The sequence below is a fragment of the Phyllobates terribilis genome, unplaced genomic scaffold, assembly GCF_046119375.1.
Source record: "Phyllobates terribilis strain yellow unplaced genomic scaffold, ASM4611937v1 Scaffold_1__5_contigs__length_1240528914, whole genome shotgun sequence".
In the NCBI taxonomy this organism is placed as follows: domain Eukaryota; kingdom Metazoa; phylum Chordata; class Amphibia; order Anura; family Dendrobatidae; genus Phyllobates; species Phyllobates terribilis.
The window spans coordinates 1152353522-1152379911 of record NW_027362761.1 but is presented as its reverse complement, the minus strand read 5'-3'; the positions used below and the strand labels follow the sequence as shown (position 1 = coordinate 1152379911).

Genomic DNA, 26390 nt, shown 5'->3' with positions numbered 1-26390 from the left:
TGATAGGAGCTAAATGGAGCGTGGTCCTGACACAGGACAGGGCGCGCAGCATGGTTGTAGCCGAGGGATGTGACTGATCAAACACTGGCGAGATCAGCACAATGGAAAGTTCTGGTTTAATGGGGCCCAGTCCAGGTGTCCCACGTGTCAAGAAATCTAAGGGGCAGAGACCCTTCTGTTATGCGGCTGAAGCAATTTTTAGGGTACCAGCCCTTCTCAAGCCTATGTTAGCCGAAACTTTGCATCTGGCGTTTGATTATTTTTTTATTTTTTTTTATGAAAACCGTCCCATTTTATCACGGTTCAAAAAAACAAAAACTGACCTGAAACTGGGATTTATGTGCACACGGCGTCTTTTTTTGGGTGGAATCTGCTGGAAAAAAGCGCCCCATAAAGTGACCATAATGCACAGCCACATTAACAGTATAGAGAGGAAGGTGCAAGAATGACGGCCCCTGGTATCTTCCTGAAGCCTCTTTCCCGCCAATGCTCGGTGGCGGCAGCAGTGCCGGTGTCTGATTGACGCACATAGCCTTACGTTTTGTGTTTTGGTTTTTTTTTACTCACTTTTATATATTTACCATATTTTTTGGAGCTATAAGGTGCACCCCAAATTTAGAGGAGGAAAAGTTGGGGGTGGGGGAGAAGAATTTTTAATGTTAAAATGGGGGGGGTCCATCTTGTAGGCTGAATTTAGCGTACTGGAGGGGCAGTAGCGGTGGATCCTGTCACGGAAGACAGGAGCAGGGTCGCCGCTGCAGGAAGCTGGCGGACGTGGTATGGGATCACAGGAGCAGGGTCGCCGCTGCAGGAAGCTGGCGGACGTGGTATGGGATCACAGGAGCAGGTTCGCCGCTGCAGGAAGCTGGCGGACGTGGTATGGGATCACAGGAGCAGGGTCGCCGCTGCAGGAAGCTGGCGGAGGTGAAGCAGGGGTCACAGAAGACAGGAGCAGGGTCGCCGCTGCAGGAAGCTGGCGGACGTGGTATGGGATCACAGGAGCAGGGTCGCCGCTGCAGGAAGCTGGCGGAGGTGGAGCAGGGGTCACAGGAGGCAGGAGCAGGGTCGCCGCTGTAGGAAGCTAGCGGAGGTGGAGCAGGGGTCACAGGAGGCTGGAGCAGGGTCGCTGCTGTAGGAAGCTGGCGGAGGTGGAGCAGGGGTCAAAGGAGGCAAGAGCAGGGTCGCCGCTGTAGGAAGCTGGCGGAGGTGGAGCAGGGGTCACAGGAGGCAGGAGCAGGGTCGCCGCTGTAGGAAGCTGGCGGAGGTGGAGCAGGGGTCACAGGAGGCAGGAGCAGGGTTGCCGCTGTAGGAAGCTGGCGGAGGTGGAGCAGGGGTCACAGGAGGCAGGAGCAGGGTCGCCGCTGTAGGAAGCTGGCGGAGGTGGAGTAGGGGTCACAGGAGGCAGGAGCAGGGTTGCCGCTGTAGGAAGCTGGCGGAGGTGGAGCAGGGGTCACAGGAGGCAGGAGCAGGGTTGCCGCTGTAGGAAGCTGGCGGAGGTGGAGCAGGGGTCACAGGAGGCAGGAGCAGGGTCGCCGCTGTAGGAAGCTGGCGGAGGTGGAGCAGGGGTCACAGGAGGCAGGAGCAGGGTTGCCGCTTTAGGAAGCTGGCGGAGGTGGAGCAGGGGTCACAGGAGGCAGGAGCAGGGTCGCCGCTGTAGGAAGCTGGCGGAGGTGGAGCAGGGGTCACAGGAGGCAGGAGCAGGGTCGCCGCTGTAGGAAGCTGGTGGAGGTGGAGTAGGGGTCACAGGAGGCAGGAGCAGGGTCGCCGCTGTAGGAAGCTGGCGGAGGTGGAGTAGGGGTCACAGGAGGCAGGAGCAGGGTCGCCGCTGTAGGAAGCTGGCGGAGGTGGAGCAGGGGTCACAGGAGGCAGGAGCAGGGTCGCCGCTGTAGGAAGCTGGCGGAGGTGGAGCAGGGGTCACAGGAGGCAGGAGCAGGGTCGCCGCTTTAGGAAGCTGGCGGAGGTGGAGCAGGGGTCGCAGGAGCAGGGTCGCCGCTGTAGGAAGCTGGTGGAGGTGGAGCAGGGGTCACAGGAGGCAGGAGCAGGGTCGCCGCTTTAGGAAGCTGGCGGAGGTGGAGCAGGGGTCACAAGAGGCAGGAGCAGGGTCGCCGCTGTAGGAAGCTGGCGGAGGTGGAGCAGGGGTCACAGGAGGCAGGAGCAGGGTCGCCGCTGTAGGAAGCTGGCGGAGGTGGAGTAGGGGTCACAGGAGGCAGGAGCAGGGTCGCCGCTGTAGGAAGCTGGCGGAGGTGGAGCAGGGGTCACAGGAGGCAGGAGCAGGGTTGCCGCTGTAGGAAGCTGGCGGAGGTGGAGCAGGGGTCACAGGAGGCAGGAGCAGGGTCGCCGCTGTAGGAAGCTGGCGGAGGTGGAGCAGGGGTCACAGGAGGCAGGAGCAGGGTTGCCGCTGTAGGAAGCTGGCGGAGGTGGAGCAGGGGTCACAGGAGGCAGGAGCAGGGTCGCCGCTGTAGGAAGCTGGCGGAGGTGGAGCAGGGGTCACAGGAGGCAGGAGCAGGGTCGCCGCTTTAGGAAGCTGGCGGAGGTGGAGCAGGGGTCACAGGAGGCAGGAGCAGGGTCGCTTGTAGGAAGCTGGCGGAGGTGGAGCAGGGGTCACAGGAGGTAGGAGCAGGGTCGCCGCTGCAGGAAGGTGATGGAGGTGGCGCAGGGTCGCTGGCGCAGGGTCGTCGCTGAAGGAAGCTGGCGGAGGTGGCGCAGGGTCGCCGCTGCAGGAAGCTGGTGGAGGTGGACCGGGGATCACAGGAGGCTGGAGCAGGGTCGCCACTGCAGGAAGCTGGCGGTGGCAGGAGTGGGGCGATGCTGTGGGCCCTGGGCTGGTAGAAGGGGGTGTCCTGGCAGTGCGAGGCTGGAGCCATTGATCTCCCGGCGGTGGTCTGCAGGAAAGTTGTGCCGGAAATCTTGGCTTTTCATTCCACCTTGCTGGAACTATAAGACGTTACGTTTTTAGCGCAAAAATATGCCGCGTCAAACTCCTTATGAGCAAAGAGCCTTATAGACCCCCGATGTTTTTTTTTGGTTTGTGGTTTCTTCTAAACACTGCAGCATTTCAGAGGAAAACGCACAACTCCCAATAATGCCGCCAGTGTCTGGTTCTGCTGCCCGTGGTTTGGGCACCGTGAGTCAGGAGACAGGTTGCTTTTTAAAGAAGGGTATTTATTAAGAATTGGGCACATTTGCACCCTCTGAGTATCCACGCGGAATAATAGTTCTTCCGGCTGAGTGTACATGGCTGGCTTTGCGGGATATAGAGGTTTCCTCTTCAGCGGTCTGCCCATGGCTTGTACTGGGCTGGTGTGCAAGGCAGCAGGGTTTACAAGTGATGTTTTGTGTGACGGCGTCAATCCTGTGTTTGGTGCACGTCCTGTAAAGACCCCTCTGCCCCCCGTGTTGTACGATGTTCGCCCAGACGTTTGTAGACAGCAGTAGTTGGATAATTCCATGTGTTTTGCGTCCATTGCACAATGTTTGGGCGTTTTCCGCGCTCTTCTTCGTGGACAGAGAAGGAGCCACCTAAAGTTGTGATTGTTGGCGTTACCAGGAGTGTCTGATCCACAGAGGGAAGTGACCGCTGCTGCTTCATACAGGATTTTGCAGAAATGTTATATTGGGGAAGTGCAGAGTACGAGCAGCCATAGTCCGGACACTCGGCATTCCATGTATGCACAGTACCGGTGATTATGTAGAAGTAATGGGATCCTCAGCGAGCCTGGACTTGTTCCTCTGCCCAGTGTGCAGAGCGATCTGCAGAGCCTTGCATGTATTATTCTGCTGCCCGTAGGACCTACGTAACTGAGGTGAGTCAGAGCCGCGCCCGCAGAGCTCACATGTGCCTCGTTCCTGGAAGGGCTCATCTCTGCACACAGAGGTTACATGCAGCTCAAGTTTTCATTGCGTAAAACCTGCAGAAAATTCTAAAATCTTATGCACCTTTCAGTGTAAAACTCATGGGGTCTAGAAAGCTGAGATAGGAGGAACTGCTTGTTAGTCTCTGCACACTGTAAAACTGATTGCACATGCTCACTAACCATCCATTACTGGGCTGTAGGAGTTGTAGACAGATATTGGAGCAGTGGTTGCATATGCTCGCTAACACTTCACTTACACAATGAGCTTTAAGCAGGGGTCACAACAGCCAGACCCCGGCAATCATACATGTATCTTTCTTGCAGATAGGTGGTAAATGTTTATTGGACAGCCTCTTTAATGGTATATGCAGCATTTTTTTCCAGATGACAAATCCGCTAGTAATTACTATGTTTTGGATAAGACTTTATGTAGAACTATCTACACAGTTAATAGACAATCTAAGACCTAAATTAAGTGACACTGCACATGTAAAATCCACTGCAGGTGTCAATTTATGCTTCGGATGTCCCCTTACATCCCCCCCCCCCCACCACTCCCCTAGTGGATATGGCCTGTATGCATATTCCCTAATGTGATTGCAGGTGTCTCCCCTTGGAAGATCATTTGACAAACTTCATCTAGCCGGATAAGTGTGCGTTGCATCTGCTGCACACAAACTGATTTTAATTTTGAGATGTAGATGTGTAGGATCTCACCATGCTGCTGCCCATCAGAGCAGATCTCTTGTACGGCCGCCATGCGAGCAGAGCGTCTAATGCTCTTAACCACGCCGTAAGCCTGTGCACAGCTGGATGGCCCTGATCACAGCGTCTGATCTGCTGATCCTTCATGTAGCGCCTCCTTAATGAGGATGGGAGAAGGGGGAAAAAAATGAATTAATAATGGTCCGGCTTGTAGATAGATCAGCTTTGATTCTCAGATTCCCCAGTTAAATCTCCTCTCCATAGGACTGATGGGCGGGAATGTATGTGACGGGATGTGAAGATCCCTGCACCTTGTACCTAAGATAAGAGATTCTCTATATACTGTATGTAATCTGCTCTGTTTCCCCCTTTGTAGAACCCGTCCATCGCAGACGTCTACACCGAGCACGCTCAGCAAGTCGTCGTTGCCAAGTACGCTCCAAGTGGATTCTACATCGCATCCGGAGGTAGCGCCCAAGTTACCGTAACCTCATGATGTAAAGAATATGTTGCTGGTTAACCCTTAGGATATCTTCACATATTATCTTTGAAGATATAGATAGATATATATATATATATATATATATATATATATATATATATATATATATATATATATATATATATATATATATATATATATATATATATATATATATATATATATATATATATATATATACTTTTTTGCGTAATGCGCACTCCATTTTTCATGCAGGAAAAAAAATATCGCCTATCCGCAGGATAACTTACTGATCAGTGGGGGCCCAACCGCTGGGATTTGCTCTGATCGGCAGAACGGGGCATCTTTATCCTCCCTGTTACAAAATGAAGTGGAAGGTCGACGATTGACAGCCGCTCCATTCATTCTCAGAGGCTGCTGGGGAAAAGCCGCACTCGGCAGCCGCATAGAAAATGAACGGCGCGGCAGCTGCACATGCTCACTGTCCCTCCATTATAGGGGGGATGGGTTTCCCGTTCTGCCAATCAGTGGCGATCCTTGTGATCAGACCTCATCGGATCAATGAGGGAACGTGTTTTCACTGGACAACCCCTTTAAGCCGAACTCGGGAAAAGACCTGATAAAATGGAAATGAACGCTACAGTACTGGTTAGTACTAGACCACCGCTCATGGCTTCTCTTAGTGAGCAGCAGTAAGAACGGCCACAGATATCAATGGACCTGAAGTAAAGGATAAAGACAAGCTCGGGCTATTAAACATCTGCCTTATTTTACCTATGGTTTATATTCCCCATTAAGTAATTTCTTAGAACTTTTTGTTGTGCTGTTCCTCTGTTATTCCTCTTAGAAATATCTGAATAACTTAATGGCTGGGAGTTCGCATTCCTCTTGTCATAAGGTGTCTGTCCATGTACAGCCACCACTGATTGGACAATGCCTATTCGTGCAGAGACTCGCCATCTGGTAACATTAAGTCGTTAAAAGATCCAGTCCTAATATGTAGTAGATGTAATAATATTAGCAAATGCCTCCAAGTAGAAATGTAGTATAGTTCTTCTGAATCGCTATGTCGCTTACCCCATGTGCAGGGCATTGCTGCAGCTAAGGTATCCATGGTTACCACCACTAACAGCTAACTGTCATTTATATCCGTAGTTGTAACCATGGATACCTAAGCTGCTGCAATGCCCTGCATAATAGGTCAGAGACCTATTTATCAGAAGAACTATTATTACATTTCTAATTGGAGGTATTTGCTAATATTCATATTGGGATAGGATCTTGGAGATGGGAATACCCCTTTTAAAGCGCACCTGTCAACAGGATTGTGCTCAGTAAACCATATACACTGTCGGGTGCGCACTGCGCCGTTACACCGAATAAAATGATACCTTTGTTGATGAAATCCATCCAGTTGTTCTTTTATAATCTTTATTTTTAGTTCTGGCATAATGATATGCTCGTGCTTTGGGAAGGGGGCTTTATCTGGTGCTCCACTTATGTATTCCTATCTCTGCCTTCTGACATGTCACTGTGCTTTCAGTCACCTGCCTACTATTTTAAATATTGCCTGTGTAATTTGTGTGGCAAACCTAAAATTTACATGTCCCAAAATGGCCGCCGCCACCCACACATGCGCAGTAGCATTTTTCGGTTGCCGAGAGATGCAACTGCGCATGCACGGCGCCATATTGCTGCACCCAAATTCTATTTCCAAAAGCGAAATGGCGCTGGCGCGTTCGCAGTAGCGTCTCAGCAACCGAAAAATGCTACTGCGCGGGCCGTGGCAACCATTTTGGTGCATGTAATGTTTTATGTTTGCCACACAAATTGCAAAGTTAGTATTTAAAACAGTAGGCAGGTGACTGAAAGCACAGTGACCTGCCAGAGATAGGCATACATAATGAGAGCACCAGCTACAGTCCCGCCCCAGAGCACGAGCATATTATGGCAAAACTGAAAATAAAGATTATAAAAGAACCACAGGATGGATTTCATCAACAAAGGTATCATTTTACACACACTGTCAGGTGGGCGAAATTACACTATGTGGTTTACTAAGCACAATCCTGCTGACATGTGCGCTTTTAAGGCTGATTATTTGAGACCACCAGTGATCAACTGCAATCTGTTCAGGAACCTGGCAGCAAGTGCTTGGTTTCTCTGCCGCCCCCTCACAGGGGGAAGGGAGCATTGCAAAAGATCCATTGATAAAAGGCTGTAAATGTGATTAGTCGCCATTCTGAGTCCTTGAAGGTGAGAGCCTTCACTACATATGTACATTTCTCATGGGTCATTTTAAGATGTTTGTCCTTAGCCAGATGCCGGTAACCCCTGGGGCTCTGCACCTGATCGCTCTCCTCCGTGGTCTTACCGGCAGGACTTGAGACTGCCATATATGAAGGGAATAAAGGAGGCCGTTTTTCCAGCTGAATAAAAATGAATGTCTGCAGATTGTGTATAAGCGCCTCTACATTATTCAGTAAGTTCATTGTTGCGTCCCGTCTTCTAGATATCACCGGGAAGCTGAGGATATGGGACACCACGCAGAAGGAGCACATGCTGAAGTACGAGTACCAGCCATTTGTGGGGAAGATTAAGGACATTGCCTGGACCGAGGACAGCAAGAGAATCGCGGCGGTCGGCGAAGGAAGAGAGACGTAAGTCCTGGAAGCATTTTAGCATCCTGACTTCTGTGATGTCGTAGCTTTCACGTGATTATAGGTAATTCTGCATTCATGGTGGTCCACAACCTATCGGGTTCCATCAGATCTTCCTAACAAGTGTATAGTGTAATGCAAGTGCTACAAGGCGTTGTTCATCAGACCTTCTGGAGTATTAATGGTCTGGGCGGGCGGCATGTGCCCAAAGCTTCTCCTGTTAAGGAACTACGCTGCAGAGTCTTTCACCAACCAGACTGCTTTTCCCATCTCTTACAAAACTTCTGGCCGGAGGTGCCACATAATGCCATTACTTGTCATCATTGTGCTCTATACTTTGTACATAAAAGGCTATTCCCAACATCAGTTATTCTGACATGGAGTTTCATAGTAAGTATGCCTGCGTTATCAGGTCCAATATATGTACGCAGTTTGAATTGTGAGTTCTGTGCATGACTGAGCTCCGCATCTCTGTGGGATTGCAGGATAGTAAAACCTTCCTATTGTAGGAGGTATTGATTCCTTATACCCCTTGATAAAGATGTTTGATAATGAGCTGATACAGCTTTTGTTACATGGTATGTGAGTACGACTGTCTGGAGCAGTCTTGTAACTAGGGCTTCTGAAGTCTGCCGCCCTTGTGGGGGTAATATGTACTACATTCCGGCCATTCACTTGGATGGGTGCATGTTAGTGGCTGATACTCTGCACCCTGGCTGATGGTGGGAGATGGGTCTTGCTCTAAAAATGCAGATGCAAAGGAGTCATGCCATGAAGATCACATAGGACTGGTGACAAATGGGTTTATCATTAGGTGATCTCAATGGGCTAATTTATCCTGAACGTGGCCTGAGCGCTAATGGTGGAAATAAAACTCATGTGCAAAACGGGTTAGTGTTTAGCCATAGTAAGACATTGTGAAGAGAAGTGATCACTGGTGGTACATGGTTAGCTGAGCCGTCAGCGCCGGGCATCATGTCCTGTATGAATGGGTACGCCCGCTCTGTGTGCTGTTAGTGTCGGGCAGGTCATAAACATGTGTTGTGGGTTAAGTGGCTATAAAATCCACCTATGTATGAGGTATAATGGAGCTAAGCTCTCAGGAGACCACGAGGAAATGGAGAAGACTTCCCCCCCCCCCCCTTCTAAATGCTTCCATTTGTGCACTGAAGAGTAGAGCGAATACTTAAAAGGGTATTCCCATCTCCAAGATCCTATCCCACTATGTAGTAGGTGTAGTAATATTAGCAAATACCTCCAGTTAGAAATTAAGTAGAGTTCTTCTGATTCACTATGTTGCTTACCCCATGGGCAGGGCATTGCAGCAGCTTAGGTATCCATGGTTACAACCACTAACAACTAACTGTCACTATATGAGTGGTCATAACCATGGATACCTAAGCTACTGCAGTGCCCTGCACACGGGGTAAGCAACATGGTGAATCAGAAGAACTATGCTACATTTCTAATTGGAAGTATTAGCTAGTATTATGTGTATAGAATATTATTACACCTACTACATATTGGGATAGGATCTTGGAGATGGGAACACCCCTTAAACTCTTGACTGAACATTGTGGGATTGCCCAATATTGGTAAAACAGGTCTGCTTTTTTTTTTTTTTTTTTTCTTTTTAATTATCGTCTCCAGTGTAATCTCTATAGAGGTGCTATGGCTCATGGACAGGTGGCGCTGTTCCTGGAAGATGGCAGCCACTGTTTTCTAATTCTGGTAAAGGTCCGTGCCCCTGTTATAGGGGATTTGTTTTTCGTGGAGACCATGTCCTAATCTTGTTTTACAGTCTAGAGATTTAGAATTTGTCATAGCAAAGCCATTAGCCTATATTCTGCTGTTCTAGCTGGTGAGGGGTCATGTGAATATCCCAACAGGTGGGCCAGCCTCGCCCCACACCAGAGCGGACCAGCGCTAACCCCAGGTGGAGAGTGATGACTTTGTTGTCGGTAGCTACCATAACTGCCATTGTTTTCAGTGGAGAGTGATGGCCACAGCCATCTTTCTGTTTTGGGCCCGTGTCAGTCAGTGAATCATTGCTGTCTCCATAGTAACAGACTACAAGCCAGCCTGTGTAGTCAGGTTCTGCAGTCATGCTCTCCTTCCTAGAATGCTACATTTGTAAATTAGCATGAAGTTGGGGACTTCACCTGCGCTTGCTGTTGATTTTGAGGAGCGCAACACACGACCACCTCGCAAATACCAGATCTTCAGAAATTCTCAATATCTGACCCATTTATGACCTAATTCAGACTTCTGATTTTTCTACTGTCTAGAAAACTCTAATTTTCATAAAAATCGAGTGATCCCAGAGGGACATTGCTTCACACACAGTGAATTCCCAGACATGGCTGACGTATGGAGTGATGTGGTATCTGCTACTCCACCTTTCCCGCGGTTTCCTTTGTAATAGGATTCACCTGCCGGTATGATGGTTCTTTGTTGGGATTATGCTGTTACTTTTGTTCAGCCGCATTCCTGTTGAGGTTTATTTGCTTTCTATTAAGCGCAGATGGAGCAGGATGCTCCATAATAATAGGCAGGTATTTTACAGGCCGTGCTCAGATGAGAAGACCTGGTCCAAGCGCCGGGGCTCCTGATGGACACATGAGGTCGTTAAATCAGGTCATGAGCCCGGCTGGCGGGTCTGATCTTCCGATCCAAATACAGAACTTGTGAAACCGGCCTAATTGAGGGATTGTGGCATGTCATTGATGTTTTAATATAATTTTCTTGGAAACGTTCTTATAGAAAGTTATGAAATGTTCTCCTCCATCAGTAGTGTGTAGTTATGATTAAATGGTGGCTATGTTGTACTGCTGAGACTAGATAGGCAGGATTACACAGCGGACTAAAGCGGGAGCATGTACAGAAGAGCACTGCTCCATGCTGCTGTCACTGTCCTGCATGCGAGTCTCAGAGCTAAAAATGTAATTTATGATGGGGTCTGGTGTTCGGTTACCCTCTGTTTGCATTGAGCATGCAAAACTAAAAGCTGTTATTAGTGTGTGATTCCGGTTGCGCTTTCATTCGGGAGCCCATACCCTGCCACGCGATCCTGCAGTGCACATTGGTTGCCATCGCAGCCGGCGGCTTACTAAAGGACCCCTGTTGCTGCCATCTTGGCACTGTTGTGCTGCTCATCCATAGGTTGGGTTTTGTTGGAGAATGTGACTTTTGGCATTGCAATTTATAGTAAAGGAACGCAAACCATGAGAGGTTACAGCCCCTGAAGAGAACTAGTGTGTGTGTGTGTGTATGTATGTATGTATGTTTATATATTATATTAATGTCTCCCGTCTGTCCCTTCCTTATTTTGTTAGACATTAATCTTGTAGTTATGATACCTTTTTTATCTTGTTTTTCCAACTGAGAGCAATAAAATATCAATAAGAACTACAGCTCCTCATGCCCACATCACTGAGAGCAATACAGTATCAATAAGAACTACAGCTCCACATGCCCCCATCACTGAGAGCAATACAGTATCAATAAGATCTACAGCTCCACATGCCCCCATCACTGAGAGCAATACAATATCACTAAGAACTACAGCTCCTCATGCCCCCATCACTGAGAGCAATACAATATCAATAAGATCTACAGCTCCACATGCCCCCATCACTGAGAGCAATACAGTATCAATAAGAACTACAGCTCCACATGCCCCCATCACTGAGAGCAATACAGTATCAATAAGAACTACAGCTCCACATGCCCCCATCACTGAGAGCAATACAGTATCAATAAGAGCTACAGCTCCACATGCCCCCATCACTGAGAGCAATACAGTATCAATAAGAGCTACAGCTCCACATGCCCCCATCACTGAGAGCAATACAATATCAATAAGAACTACAGCTCCACATGCCCCCATCACTGAGAGCAATACAGTATCAATAAGAACTACAGCTCCACATGCCCCCATCACTGAGAGCAATACAATATCAATAAGAACTACAGCTCCACATGCCCCCAACACTGAGAGCAATACAGTATCAATAAGAACTACAGCTCCACATGCCCCCATCACTGAGAGCAATACAGTATCAATAAGAACTACAGCTCCACATGCCCCCATCACTGAGAGCAATACAGTATCAATAAGAACTACAGCTCCACATGCCCCCATCACTGAGAGCAATACAGTATCAATAAGAACTACAGCTCCTCATGCCCCCATCACTGAGAGCAATACAATATCACTAAGAACTACAGCTCCACATGCCCCCATCACTGAGAGCAATACAGTATCAATAAGAACTACAGCTCCACATGCCCCCAACACTGAGAGCAATACAGTATCAATAAGAGCTACAGCTCCACATGCCCCCATCACTGAGAGCAATACAGTATCAATAAGAGCTACAGCTCCACATGCCCCCAACACTGAGAGCAATACAATATCACTAAGAACTACAGCTCCACATGCCCCCATCACTGAGAGCAATACAGTATCAATAAGAGCTACAGCTCCACATGCCCCCATCACTGAGAGCAATACAGTATCAATAAGAGCTACAGCTCCACATGCCCCCAACACTGAGAGCAATACAATATCACTAAGAACTACAGCTCCACATGCCCCCATCACTGAGAGCAATACAGTATCAATAAGAGCTACAGCTCCACATGCCCCCATCACTGAGAGCAATACAGTATCAATAAGAACTACAGCTCCACATGCCCCCAACACTGAGAGCAATACAATATCACTAAGAACTACAGCTCCACATGCCCCCATCACTGAGAGCAATACAGTATCAATAAGAGCTACAGCTCCACATGCCCCCATCACTGAGAGCAATACAGTATCAATAAGAACTACAGCTCCACATGCCCCCAACACTGAGAGCAATACAGTATCAATAAGAACTACAACTCCACATGCCCCCATCACTGAGAGCAATACAGTATCAATAAGAACTACAGCTCCACATGCCCCATCACTGAGAGCAATACAGTATCAATAAGAACTACAGCTCCACATGCCCCCATCACTGAGAGCAATACAGTATCAATAAGAACTACAGCTCCACATGCCCCCATCACTGAGAGCAATACAGTATCAATAAGAGCTACAGCTCCACATGCCCCCATCACTGAGAGCAATACAGTATCAATAAGAGCTACAGCTCCACATGCCCCCATCACTGAGAGCAATACAGTATCAATAAGAGCTACAGCTCCACATGCCCCCATCACTGAGAGCAATACAGTATCAATAAGAGCTACAGCTCCACATGCCCCCATCACTGAGAGCAATACAGTATCAATAAGAGCTACAGCTCCACATGCCCCCATCACTGAGAGCAATACAGTATCAATAAGAGCTACAGCTCCACATGCCCCCATCACTGAGAGCAATACAGTATCAATAAGAACTACAGCTCCACATGCCCCCATCACTGAGAGCAATACATTATCACTAAGAACTACAGCTCCACATGCCCCCATCACTGAGGGCAATACAGTATCAATAAGAACTACAGCTCCACATGCCCCCATCACTGAGGGCAATACAGTATCAATAAGAACTACAGCTCCACATGCCCCCATCACTGAGAGCAATACAGTATCAATAAGAACTACAGCTCCACATGCCCCCATCACTGAGAGCAATACAGTATCAATAAGAACTACAGCTCCACATGCCCCCATCACTGAGAGCAATACATTATCAATAAGAACTACAGCTCCACATGCCCCCATCACTGAGAGCAATACAGTATCAATAAGAACTACAGCTCCACATGCCCCCATCACTGAGAGCAATACAGTATCAATAAGAACTACAGCTCCACATGCCCCCATCACTGAGAGCAATACAGTATCAATAAGAACTACAGCTCCACATGCCCCCATCACTGAGAGCAATACAGTATCAATAAGAACTACAGCTCCACATGCCCCCATCACTGAGAGCAATACAATATCACTAAGAACTACAGCTCCACATGCCCCCATCACTGAGAGCAATACAATATCAATAAGAACTACAGCTCCACATGCCCCCATCACTGAGAGCAATACAATATCACTAAGAACTACAGCTCCACATGCCCCCATCACTGAGAGCAATACAGTATCAATAAGAACTACAGCTCCACATGCCCCATCACTGAGAGCAATACAGTATCAATAAGAACTACAGCTCCACATGCCCCATCACTGAGAGCAATACAGTATCACTAAGAACTACAGCTCCACATGCCCCATCACTGAGAGCAATACAGTATCACTAAGAACTACAGCTCCACATGCCCCCATCACTGAGAGCAATACAATATCACTAAGAACTACAGCTCCACATGCCCCCATCACTGAGAGCAATACAGTATCAATAAGAACTACAGCTCCACATGCCCCATCACTGAGAGCAATACAGTATCAATAAGAGCTACAGCTCCACATGCCCCCAACACTGAGAGCAATACAATATCACTAAGAACTACAGCTCCACATGCCCCCATCACTGAGAGCAATACAGTATCAATAAGAACTACAGCTCCACATGCCCCCATCACTGAGAGCAATACAGTATCAATAAGAACTACAGCTCCACATGCCCCCATCACTGAGAGCAATACAATATCACTAAGAACTACAGCTCCACATGCCCCCATCACTGAGAGCAATACAGTATCAATAAGAACTACAGCTCCACATGCCCCCATCACTGAGAGCAATACAGTATCAATAAGAACTACAGCTCCACATGCCCCCATCACTGAGAGCAATACATTATCACTAAGAACTACAGCTCCACATGCCCCCATCACTGAGGGCAATACAATATCAATAAGAACTACAGCTCCACATGCCCCCATCACTGAGAGCAATACAATATCAATAAGAACTACAGCTCCACATGCCCCCATCACTGAGAGCAATACAGTATCAATAAGAACTACAGCTCCACATGCCCCCATCACTGAGAGCAATACAATATCACTAAGAACTACAGCTCCACATGCCCCCATCACTGAGAGCAATACAGTATCAATAAGAACTACAGCTCCACATGCCCCATCACTGAGAGCAATACAGTATCAATAAGAACTACAGCTCCACATGCCCCATCACTGAGAGCAATACAGTATCAATAAGAGCTACAGCTCCACATGCCCCCAACACTGAGAGCAATACAATATCACTAAGAACTACAGGTCCACATGCCCCCATCACTGAGAGCAATACAGTATCAATAAGAACTACAGCTCCACATGCCCCCATCACTGAGAGCAATACAGTATCAATAAGAACTACAGCTCCACATGAAGGCGGAGGAGAGCAGGGCCTGTGCGTCTAGGAAGCCCGAGGGACTCGGTGACTTCTCTAAGGATGGCTGCTGTGACTTCTGCACTTGGCTAGAAGAGGTCGGGGTCGTAGATGGCAAAAATGATAAGGAATGATTTGTGTTTTTCATGTTTTGGCATATGCAATGTGTAGATTTGCATTTCTTCTCCACTTGGTTCTATCATTTACTTCTTTGCATTTTCTCTACACGACTTTATGCAAATCTCTGAATCACAATGTAATTGTACGAACCTGAAAGAGAGGGGCCGGGTTGCATGTAAGCGGCCCCCACGCAGCTCGAGCTGACAAATGTAGGAAGCCCATAGAGTGCAGTTGCTATGAAGATGCCTCATGTAATTATAGACTTTCTCCGCTACATCTGCAAATCCCACACCTCATATTAACCCTGTCTCCACCATTGAGTGTGCTTGCGTTTAGTCTTATTCATCTGCAGTGTGCATTTAGGTCTCCAGAGAATCCACAGTCCTGCCATGGATTATTTTTCTTTCTTTAGAGAAACTCAAAGTTTGCACATAAATACCTGTATTAAAGCCCTGCCCCACACTATAGGAGGCTTTGGACACACTGTGCTTCACTTGACAAGTGGGCATGACTTAGTGGAAAGGGGTGCATGACATATCGAAAAATGGGCACCACTTAAAATGTGACTGCACCAAAATTTTTGTTGCAAAATATTGGTATAAAGCTTAAACTAAGTGCTGAAAATCTGGACAATGGTGTCTAGAGATTCACAGATGGACCTGAGAGTGCTTGAAGTTCACATTTACGCTGTCTTAAACATTAGACAAGACTTGTAAATCAGCTGTTTTTGTGAGTATTGACCTCATACGATGGCGCACATATCGTAAAGCCATAGGCAATTGGTGTCCTGACATATCATTGCTCTGTATTTAGTGACCACTTCTGGAATATGGCAGAGTTCACACTGCTTCACTTGTACATTGCGAAAACGATTCCTTGCTACTTCTGGACAGAATCTGCTGACATTCTGCAATAATGCAAGTTAGTCTCATACGTATCCTCAAGAGCGCACCTCTCCCCTGCCGAGCCTATTGGCTTCCTGCTTAGTGGCGGGGTGGGTCCACTCCTGATTGACCGCTCAGACCATCAGTGTGTCACTTGCCCAATCTGCACTCTCTCCAGTGCAGCATCAGAGGAGCGCAGGGGCACTGAGGCCGAATCCCACAAGCTTCAGAGCAGCGCTCACAAGCTGCATAGAGAGAGCCTGTAAGCTCTGCACTTCTTGCCTAGGAGACCAATATACGCTCGCACACTGCAGCGGTCACCGATGAGTTGGGCAATGAGCAGCAAACCATAAAATTGAAAAATCCTTCCGGTCTGGAAAAAAAAAAAAGTTAACGGGTAGATTTCAAAGCAATTGTACCCTTTTTTTAGAAGAGGAGACAACCCCTTTAGTGGGGTATATTGTAACCCATTCACGTGCTCCAGGAGAAAAAAAAAAATCTGCTCCCAATAACGACCTTGCTGCATATTTCCAAATCTCCATCATGGTCACATTGCTGTTGGTTCTACATGGGGAAAGCTTGGGATCGGCGATACTGACGTATGGTCTGCGGGCACTTCCATGGCAGGAATGTCTCCTGCAGATTCTATGAAGTATTCTTTGTAGATTTTCCTAAGGAAAATTCAAGCCTTATTAAAAAAAAAACCTGACTGGTTTGCTGCAATTTTATTATCCCCCTTAAAGGACTTGTAACCTAAATTATCCCCCATTACTAATAATAACTTCTCGATCACTGGAGCTCCCACCAATCCCGAGAATAGGACTGAGAAGCCCCATCTGGATGGAGCCTCGAAGAGAATGGTTGGAGTGGAGGAGCATGCTCAACTTCGGCTCCATTCAGACCGTGATCCTGTTCTCTGGATTAGTGGGGGGTGGGGGTCTCCGCACCTGCAGCGATCAAGATTATTCCCTATCCTATAAATCCATGGAGTGGAGATGACTATGAAACCTTTGCACCCCATTTAAGAACATATAATATTTTGGCTTTCACGGCTTAAGGTTTTTTTTTCTGGTTTCCATCCCTGTATTATGCAATTTTTATTTTTCCCAGTTTGTGACCCTTTTAATTTTTTTCCATCACCGTAACTTCATAAGGGGCTGTCACCAGGTTCAAGATGGGCAGTTTTCACTCTTACTTTATTGCCGCTGCTCTTAAAGACGGCGCTTCTGATAAGCATACACCCCGCTACAGAGGTGCAGTGATGCTGCCGAAATGAGTGGCGTGTATGCTCGAGACTTGCATGCGCTTTTTTTTTCTTCTTTTTTTTTTTTTTTTTACCAACAGGACGTATCTCATAGATTCCCTGGGGTCGCCTCTTTAGACTGCTCTGTGAGCGGTAAAGACAATAAAAATTAGCACCAAATTAAATAATAAAATTAAAAAAAAGCTTGTATCTCTGTAACCTAAATGATCATGAAAAATCAGAGGAAAGCAAGAGGAGCGGCACTCTCCACTGGCAATTTCAGTAAAAATACACTTTATTTTGGTCACAGGATTGCGGACAGACATCAGTAAAATGAGCAACAGCTGTTTCGCATGAGTACACGCTTCTTCAGGCTTACAACATTGAGCCAGAAATGTGGCACACCTTGTCACGTTGGGATGGCTATTGCTCTCTTCATCAAAATGGTGTCAACTAAGCACCTTGTGTTATTTACATGTACTATTCATGCTTACTTCAGAGTCTCTATTCGTTGGTTTTTATTCTAGGTTTAGTATATCATTGTGTTGGTATGTGCAAAAAAAATCACCATGGGGCAGAGATGTTGCTGGTCTTTCTTTCGGTGATGCCATCGAGGAGCACCGTAGTTCACACAGTGCCCACCCATGTGGGGTAGATCGGCTGCTGTGGCTTCTTTTGGGAGTAGAGATTTACTAGATACAGCGCCGCTATGTGTTGTGTTTTGGTATTGCAATTTAACTTATTACAGGGCTGATCTGCAGGAATAGTACTGCGTCACCCTGTGTTCTGGACCCCGCACAGATAAGGGTGTGACTCTCTTTTTTTTTTTTTTTTTTTTTTTCCGTGAGGCATCTTCATGACTCTTCTCTCCACATTCAGGTTCGGCTCCGTGTTTCTCTGGGACACCGGCTCCTCTGTGGGTGAAATCACAGGACACAATAAAGTGATCAACAGCGTGGACATCAAGCAGACCCGGCCCTATCGTCTGGTGACCGGCAGCGATGACAACTGCACGGCTTTCTTCGAGGGACCACCATTCAAATTCAAGTTTACAATTGGCGTGAGTCCTGCTCCTCTCTCCGCTCTGACCTGGTGTGAACTGTCCTTTCATTCCTGCTGCTTTTGCTTACTTAGAGATTATGTAGGGGAGGGAAACCACACGGGATGTGGAATCTCACATCAGCGGTATCGGCATGCTCTTTTTCACTGCTTTGGAGAGACTGGTTTCTCTAATGAATCATTTTCCTGCTTTTTATATGGTAATGCCAGGGACTTTGGGATGGGGATTTATCACGAGGATTATTGAAGTCAGATTTGCTTGTGGCTGCATTGCCGTTATTTGCAGCAATTTTACCTACATGTTGCACAATGATTAACATCTTTAGGTTAAGTGCCCACGATGCAGAAATACTGCATATTTTTTCTGCATTTCCTTGGCAGAAAAAACGCATGTGGATTTTTCATGCATTTTTTTTCTGCAAGGTAGAAGCTTTTTTCCAGCATTTTTAACATGCTCTTTTCCAAGCGATTTTAGCATCACTTGGAAAAGTGCTTGACAACTTGGTCTTGGGCTTTTTAAGAACATAAAAACAAACTACACATGTTCTTGTGACCCTGCCAAAGAAGTGGCACCTGCTGGTTGAAGCCCCCAGTATGCTTAGTCAGGTGGTCTGTCTTCCCAGGCTTAGCCTTGCCTAGTAATATATGAATATTAAAGCGGGGGCACTGCACGGTCTAGTAATCCTTTTCGTACACAATGGCTTTGGACATGCAAGTGTTAATCCAGGAAGCCATTATTTCTGCAATATGAATAATAAATTCCTAAGAAGCGGTGCGGTTGTGGCGGTTGCTGGCTGTGTAATTGCATTGTAATAATGCAGAAATCTGCCCCCACCTCTCCACTTTGCTATTAAATATGGTGAATTATAAAAGACCCCGCTTGTCGGTCCCCAGCATGTACGTTAAAGTGACAGGTCCAAACTTTGCTGTGCCGCTCTGTCACCCCTAATTGTAACATGCTTTCTAGTTCCCGGTCACATGTACAGAAAGAGACAGACCCCGGTGTTGTCTTTCTCTCTGCGTCCCTAATGATCCAGTCTCCGCTGTCCCTCTGAATTATTCATGCCTCCTTAACCCGCTGCCCGGATCAGTCTGTTTCCAGAGAGAAGCCGTCTGGTAAATCTGTTATTCGGCTCCTGCGCTCGCTGCGTTAATACTGTAATGGCTTTCCTAACAGATTTTCTGTTGCCCTCCCGCATCGGCCTTCACTGCTCACTAAATCAGGAAAACCTGATAAACCTACAGCGATCAGAGCGAGCGCAATCACTGATTTCAGGTGGTCTTGCACAGAAATAGGACCTAGTGATCAGTGATGCAAACTCTGTAGCCAGAATCCATCCTCCAAAGCCTGTCTAGTGTTGGGCTATGTTCATACATTGCTTTTTTTTTTTTTTTTTTTTTTTTTGCTGTTTTTTTTTTTTTTTCTGCAGCCAAAACTTGCTCTCTAGGCAGTAAAAATAGCCTGTTTACAAAAAGTAGGTTGTGGTGCTGATTATTTGTCAATTGTCTACTGTACAGGTTTAATAAAAATTTGTTTCATGCAGCAAAAATGCATGCTTTTTTTTTTTTTGCTAGTGCTCAGTTTTCAAGATCTCTGCTTGCAGTCAGTCAGTTAATAGGGTACTAAAAATGAGCTAAGGGGAAGTTAAAGGATAGTGGGGAGACCCCCATACACATTAGACTGTCTGTCGATCCTGCAGTTTCCCTTCGCTCTGCAACTTTAGGTCCATTGTCTTTTGAAGGAACAAGTTTCTTACTGCCTAAGACCACGGCCCCACTATCAGTATTTGGTCAGTATTCGGTCAGTGTTTTTTCTCTGGAGTGGGAGCCAAAACCAGGTGAGGAACAATCAGAGAAAAGGTATAATAGAAACAAGTCACCAATTCTGCATTTATCACCCACTCCTGGTTTTGGCTCCCACTCCTGAGAAAAAATACTGACCGAATACTGAAGTCTGTGTGTACAGAGATTTATTACTGGCTGTGGATACTGACTGAGGAGCAGCACAGCGCTGCAGCCAATCAGTGCACACAGGTAAAATAGCACTCATAGGTGTTGTTGCAGTCCGAGAGGGGATCGGCACTCCCATTCATTGCTGTGTACGCGATGGCAATGCCCCTTTAAGTGACCACACAAGTGCATGACTCGTTACATCAGTTGCCAGAGCCGTGTCGTCTGATTGGCCGCGCACTTCTGTTTTTAATCAATGATCTCCAATAGACATTATAGGGAGGAGCGGGTGGCATCTCACAGTAGCCAATCAGATCACTGCTTACATTCCACATAAGACCTTAGAAAAAGAGAGCCTGAAATCTGATTGGTTGCTATAGGCAGCTGCTCTTCTGTACCATGGCAACGGATTTGATGCTCCCTTTGCAGATGACTCTGTACATTTTAGCCTTTTAATGGAGGATACAATTCCCTAGAGCGAGGCGTCATTGTGATAATGGCCTGAAATAATGGCATTCTTGCCACTAGAAACATAAAATTGGCACCAAATGCAGAAAAGACCCTTTTTCTCCATCCCATAATATCTCGCCTTCTATTTCAGCCACAGCCTGTTTGAGCAGAAGTTGCCGCACTGAGGCCATTTGAGAATCCCAGTGCTTGCTGGTACAATCAAATGAAGACTCATCAGTGACGTCCGTTTCAGGGGCTGCGCTAGTCCATGCTCTGCTGAGCATGTCGGTTGTCAGATTCAATGGATGCTCAGTAGATTCCTGTCACTGTGCAATATGCACAGTGACAGTGCGCTCGCTCCCAGCTCTGATCAGAAGTAACTAGCCGATAAGAGAGCACTGTCCGTGCCCATTGTAAGAAAAATACCTGGAGTGAAGGAAAAACTACGCCCTTTGTGGCGACAGCAGCACTGGTCTCTGCTTTTTCACCACATCTGGTATTCTTCTTACAATGCGCACTGACTGTGCATTCTCTTGCCAACTTGTTAAAGAATGATGGGGACTCTTTAATTTAAAGTAGATTGGATTATGACTAGGGTTGAGTGAGTATGTTTTGTCCGAGTATGCTCGGGCCGAGCTCCGAGTATTTACAGCTGCTCGGTGATATGGTTGAATCGCTCCCGTATGCATGATTTGCAACTGTTTGACAGCTTTATTACATGTGAGGAATGTGTAAGAAATAGACATTCCTCACATGTATTAAAACTGTCAAACAGTCGCAAATCATGCACACGGGAGCGATTCAACCATATCACCGAGCAGCTGTAAATACTTGGAGCTCGGCCCGAGCATACTCGGCGAAAGGGTTAATAGAACATACTCGCTCAACACTAATTATGACCTTTAAATGGGCCTTTAGGATTGAAATACATTTTAGTTTCGGACCACCCCTTAAGTGAGTATTATCAGATAGAAACTCGTACAGGGAGAAGATTCACATGCTTCCATTGAAAACGCAGTCTATCTATCTCTCTCCATCCATCCCATTATTTTGCTCTGCAGTCGCTGTTACGTTGTGTCCAGTTCAACCTGCAGCAGATCCATGCTATCCGATCCGTGTATCAGGCACTCGCTATACAATCTCAGCCATGTGTGTTTGTTTGACTTCGAAACACTTCGGCATTTCGGAGAAAAGCATAACTTTTAAAAGCCATACGGGACGCTGTTTGGACAGGCTGCGCTCTGTGGCTTCTCCCCGCTCTCTGCCAGTGACGGAGTCTCTCCCTGCACACTTGTATAACAAGAGACCTGCCACTCCAGGGGAGAGGCTGACTCGGAGAGGCGGCGTGTGGTGTGTTTTTTTTTTTTTTTTTTTTTTCTCTTCTCTTCACCAAAGTGTTTCCGAGTTAAACGTACCTGGCTGAGATCATACAGCCAGTGTCTGTGCTGCCCGTGGATCGCAGCATGTATCCGCTGCCAGGTTCCCTTTAATGTTTATAGCACAAATCCCATGAGGCAGGTTGCTAATGCTGTATGGCCTCATGTGTTCCCGTCAGGTGTACATTTATTCCCTCTCATTATGGAACATGCTGGATCTATGTTATGTGTACAGGTAGCTCCGCTTTCCAATGTGTCGCATCCCTAAAATCACATTATCCCTACAGACGAAAGGAAGAACACACGTGTGTGAATGAGGCCTATTAAGTTGCTGTAAGACTTCCAGCGTCATAAGTGAATGACACAATGACTTAATTGTGGTGTTGGCAGTCACTATACTCGCCATTCACTTTTCCTGTAATCTACCCACGTATGACAGATGAGACAGCTGATCCTGCCTTGGAAAGTGGAGCACACGTCCTCCGTCAATTAATTATTAGTTTTCTACTCAACCCTTTCACAGCATGGGTACTCAAAGCTAAGCAGCGACACACGTTGCCATACCTCTATCGCCATCATTACTTCAAAGGCCACGCGTAATATTAGAAAAGGGAGCGTTACTACATAAGTAGGGACAGAGACCCTGATTCCAGCATATGTCGGTGTCACTTACTGGGCTTCTTGATGTAGTTCTGGTAAACTCCGTTTTATGTGCCACAGCGCTTGGTCCTCTGTGATGAGCTCCTGCTGTATAGTCTCCCATACCCATGAGCTCTGTAAAACCCCACCACTAGTTGGCAGCTTTCTGCCTATGCACAGTGCACACAGAAAACTGCCAATTGATGTTGTGTCCAGAGTTATACACAGCTCGGCACTTAGAGGACGAGCAGAGCTGCTGAAGATAAAAATGGTGATTTTTAATAAAAATAGGGAAAACATCTGAATTAGGTCAGATCCCCACATCTGTGTTTCAGTCTGAGTATGGACCGCCATGCACGGAGCGGCCGCTGGTCTCCAGACCCAAACTCAACAGCCTCATATGTGCCAAACTCGGACAGCAAAACAGCCATGTGACTCTACCGAAGTAGCTCTGGAATCAGAGGGTCTTTTTCCTTATTATGCAGTGGCTTGTGAAAGTATTCACCCCCTTGGCTTTTTACCTATTTTGTTACATTACAACCGGTGTTTTACATTTTTTTTGTAATCTGAGATGTGTGGTGCATCAGCACTAAATAGCGTAAGCTGGTGAAGTGAGAAAAATATAGGCTTAAATGCACCTCTTTAGCAATGAAGCCACTAAAAATTTCTGGTGCAAGCAATTACCTTCATAAGTTGGATGCTTTAGTGAAAGGAAGTCCACCTGTGTGCAATCTAAGTGTCATATGGTCGGTCAGTATATACACGTTACCTTTTCTGAAAGGCCACAGAGGCTGCAACAACTTTAAGCAAGAGGCACCACTAACCAAACAACACCATGAAGACCAAGGAGATCTCAGGGACAAAGTTGTTGGGTTATTAAAAAATAATAATAATAATAATAATAATAATTCCAATCTCTTATGATCCCCTGAAGCACCATTGAATCCATTATCAAATGGAAAGATCATGGTACCACAACAAACCTGCCATGAGGACCGCCCACCAAAACTCTCAGCCCGGGCAAGGAGGGCATTAATCAGAGAAGCAGCGCAGAGACCAAAGATAACCCTGAAAGAGCTGCAGAGTTCCCAAGCAAAGCCTGAAGTATCTGTCCATACGACCACAATAAGCCGTACCATCCATAAAGGTGGCCTTTATGGAACAATTGGCAGAAAAAAGCCTTTACTTTAAATATTTGTGTGTAAGGCTTGTTTTAAGTTTGCCAAAAGACATGAGGGAGACTCCCCAAATGTATGGAGGAAGGTGATGTGGTCCGATGAGACCAACATTGAACTTTTTGGCCACAAAGGTAAAGTCTATGTCTGGTGCCAAACCAACACAGCTCATCACCCCAAGAACACCATCCCTACAATGAAACATGGTAGTGGCCAGCATCATGCTGCGGGGATGTTTTTCGGCAGCAGACACAGGGGAAAATGGTCCAAGGCGAGGGGAAGATGGATGGTGTGAAATACAGGGATATTCTTGGGCAAAACTGGTTTCAGTCAGTGATTTCAGACCAGGACGGAGTTTCACCTTCTAACAATACAATAAACCTAAGCGTACTACTAAAGCAACACTCGATTGGTTTAAGGGGAAACGTGTAAATGTTTTGGAGTGGCTAGTCAAAGCCCAGACCTTTAATCCAATTGAGAATCTGTGGTTAAACTTGAAGATTGCTGTTCACCAGAGCAAACCATCAAACTTGGAAGAAGCTGGAGTAGTTTTGGTGCCTTGAGGAATGGGCAAAATTCCCAGTGGCAAGATGTGGAAAGCTCAGAGACTTATCCAAAGCGACTTGCAGCTGTAATTGTCACAAAAGGAGGCTCTACAAAGTACTGACTTTAGAGGGGTGAATAGTTATGCACACTGAAGTTTTCAATTACTTTGTCCTATTTTGTTGTTTCTACACAAAAAAAAAAAAAAAAAAAAGAATCAAATATTCCCAGTTGTAGGCATGTTCTTTACATGAACTTATGCAAACCCTCAAAGAAACCAGTGAAATTCCAGGTTGTAAGGTAGCAAAACACGAAAAATGCCAAGGGGGTGAATACTTTCGCAAGCCACTGTATACTGCCCTCAGATTGGGAATCCTAAACCTGGTGACAGATTCCCTTTACTCCCTGTAAATGGTCAAAGACGTCTTTCCATCCAAAAATTATTCAGTCACGATTATTTGTAAAGCTTTGTCTTCGGGCAATACTTATCCTATATCAGGTTATATCACCATGTCGATCCTACACCAAATAAATGGAAATATACAACTAAATCGCTTTGAAAAAAAACAAACTGCCCGTTCTGAAAAGTGGCAAAATTATTTGATTCTTGTGGTTACAAAAAGTTGTCCCAGTACTGTAGATTTGGGTAGAACAGTGTGGTGAACTGTTGCCAACTTTTTAATGCACACACTTTTATATATTGTTATTCAACTGCTATTTTATCGCCCCCCCCCATGCAGGACCACAACCGTTTTGTGAACTGTGTGCGATTTTCTCCCGATGGCAACAGATTTGCAACTGCCAGCGCAGACGGCCAGGTAATGGACGGGGAAATGGCGGAGAACTAAAGAACGGCCAAGTTCACCCAATGGTTCCTACTTTAATTTTAACATTGTTTTGTGTATCTTATAGATTTTGCTGTATGATGGAAAAACTGCTGAAAAAATCGGCTCTATTGGAAATGGAAAAGCTCACGATGGAGGAGTTTATGCAGTAATTACTTCTAATTTTTTTTATAATCTTTTATGTGCTTCCTGTATAGACGGCACAGCAGGGTGTGCGCTTTATGGCAGCTGCAATAAATGGAGGGCAGTTTTTGGAAATGTCAGAAATTACTGTCCAGAAAGTAGAGACCTGAGAGACACAGAATAGTAGCACTTTACAGACAAGGCTCTATATACATCTATCAGTACATTAGAGCCACCGCTAAAGGCAGCCGTACACATTACGTTAAAGGGGTCTTCCAGCTCCATTCACTTAATGCTACCAATGCCTGCTGGGTCACGTGCAGCATATGGTCGGTATCAGATATGAGGTCACTGGCCCCGCTCATGTTCCAATGTGAAAGAGTAGAATTGGAATATCCCTTTTAATAGAGAGGAGGGAGAGAAAAATTGTTCCGCCGGTTTTCAACATGCCATTTCTTTTGCTCTCAGGGAAGAAAAGCTGCCTTGCACTTGCTCCCCATCGAAGACATGAACGCTCTCCCGAGCATGCATGTGTTTGGGCTGCCATCAGAAACTGTTCTAAAAGTGTGACCAATTTAGGGTACTGTTCACACTGCATTTTGTAAGTGCGTTCATGTCTCTGCCCAGGATTATCCTGAAAATGGAATTCAGAAATGCCACTCACAGACCCCTCCCTATGCAAACTTTTGTTCATTTCCGGTGGGGCTTGTCTTCTTTGGAGAGAAGAAAAAAAAAAAAAAAGGTTCCTCTTGTTCCCCTCCCCCTCTCACTTCTCCCTCTTTTCCCTTCTTGTTCCCCTCCCTCTTTTCCCTTCTTGTTCCCCTCCCTCTTTTCCCTTCTTGTTCCCCTCCCACTTCTCCCTCTTGTTCCCCTCCCACTTCTCCCTCTTGTTCCCCTCCCACTTCTCCCTCTTGTTCCCCTCCCCTCTCACTCCCTCTTGTTCCCCTCCCCTCTCACTCCCTCTTGTTCCCCTCCCCTCTCACTCCCTCTTGTTCCCCTCCCCTCTCA

General features: G+C 46.4%; 1 protein-coding gene across 1 annotated transcript in view; it reads left to right on the top strand.

The window, feature by feature from the left end:
- Nucleotides 1-26390, top strand: part of WDR1 (WD repeat domain 1) — a 43400-nt gene that overhangs the window by 1319 nt on the left and 15691 nt on the right. The window contains exons 3-7 of the mRNA XM_073648526.1: nucleotides 4936-5026; nucleotides 7535-7682; nucleotides 18102-18282; nucleotides 25155-25232; nucleotides 25327-25407. Of these exons, the coding sequence (XP_073504627.1) occupies nucleotides 4936-5026; nucleotides 7535-7682; nucleotides 18102-18282; nucleotides 25155-25232; nucleotides 25327-25407 (579 nt within the window). The remainder of the gene's footprint in view (nucleotides 1-4935; nucleotides 5027-7534; nucleotides 7683-18101; nucleotides 18283-25154; nucleotides 25233-25326; nucleotides 25408-26390) is intronic.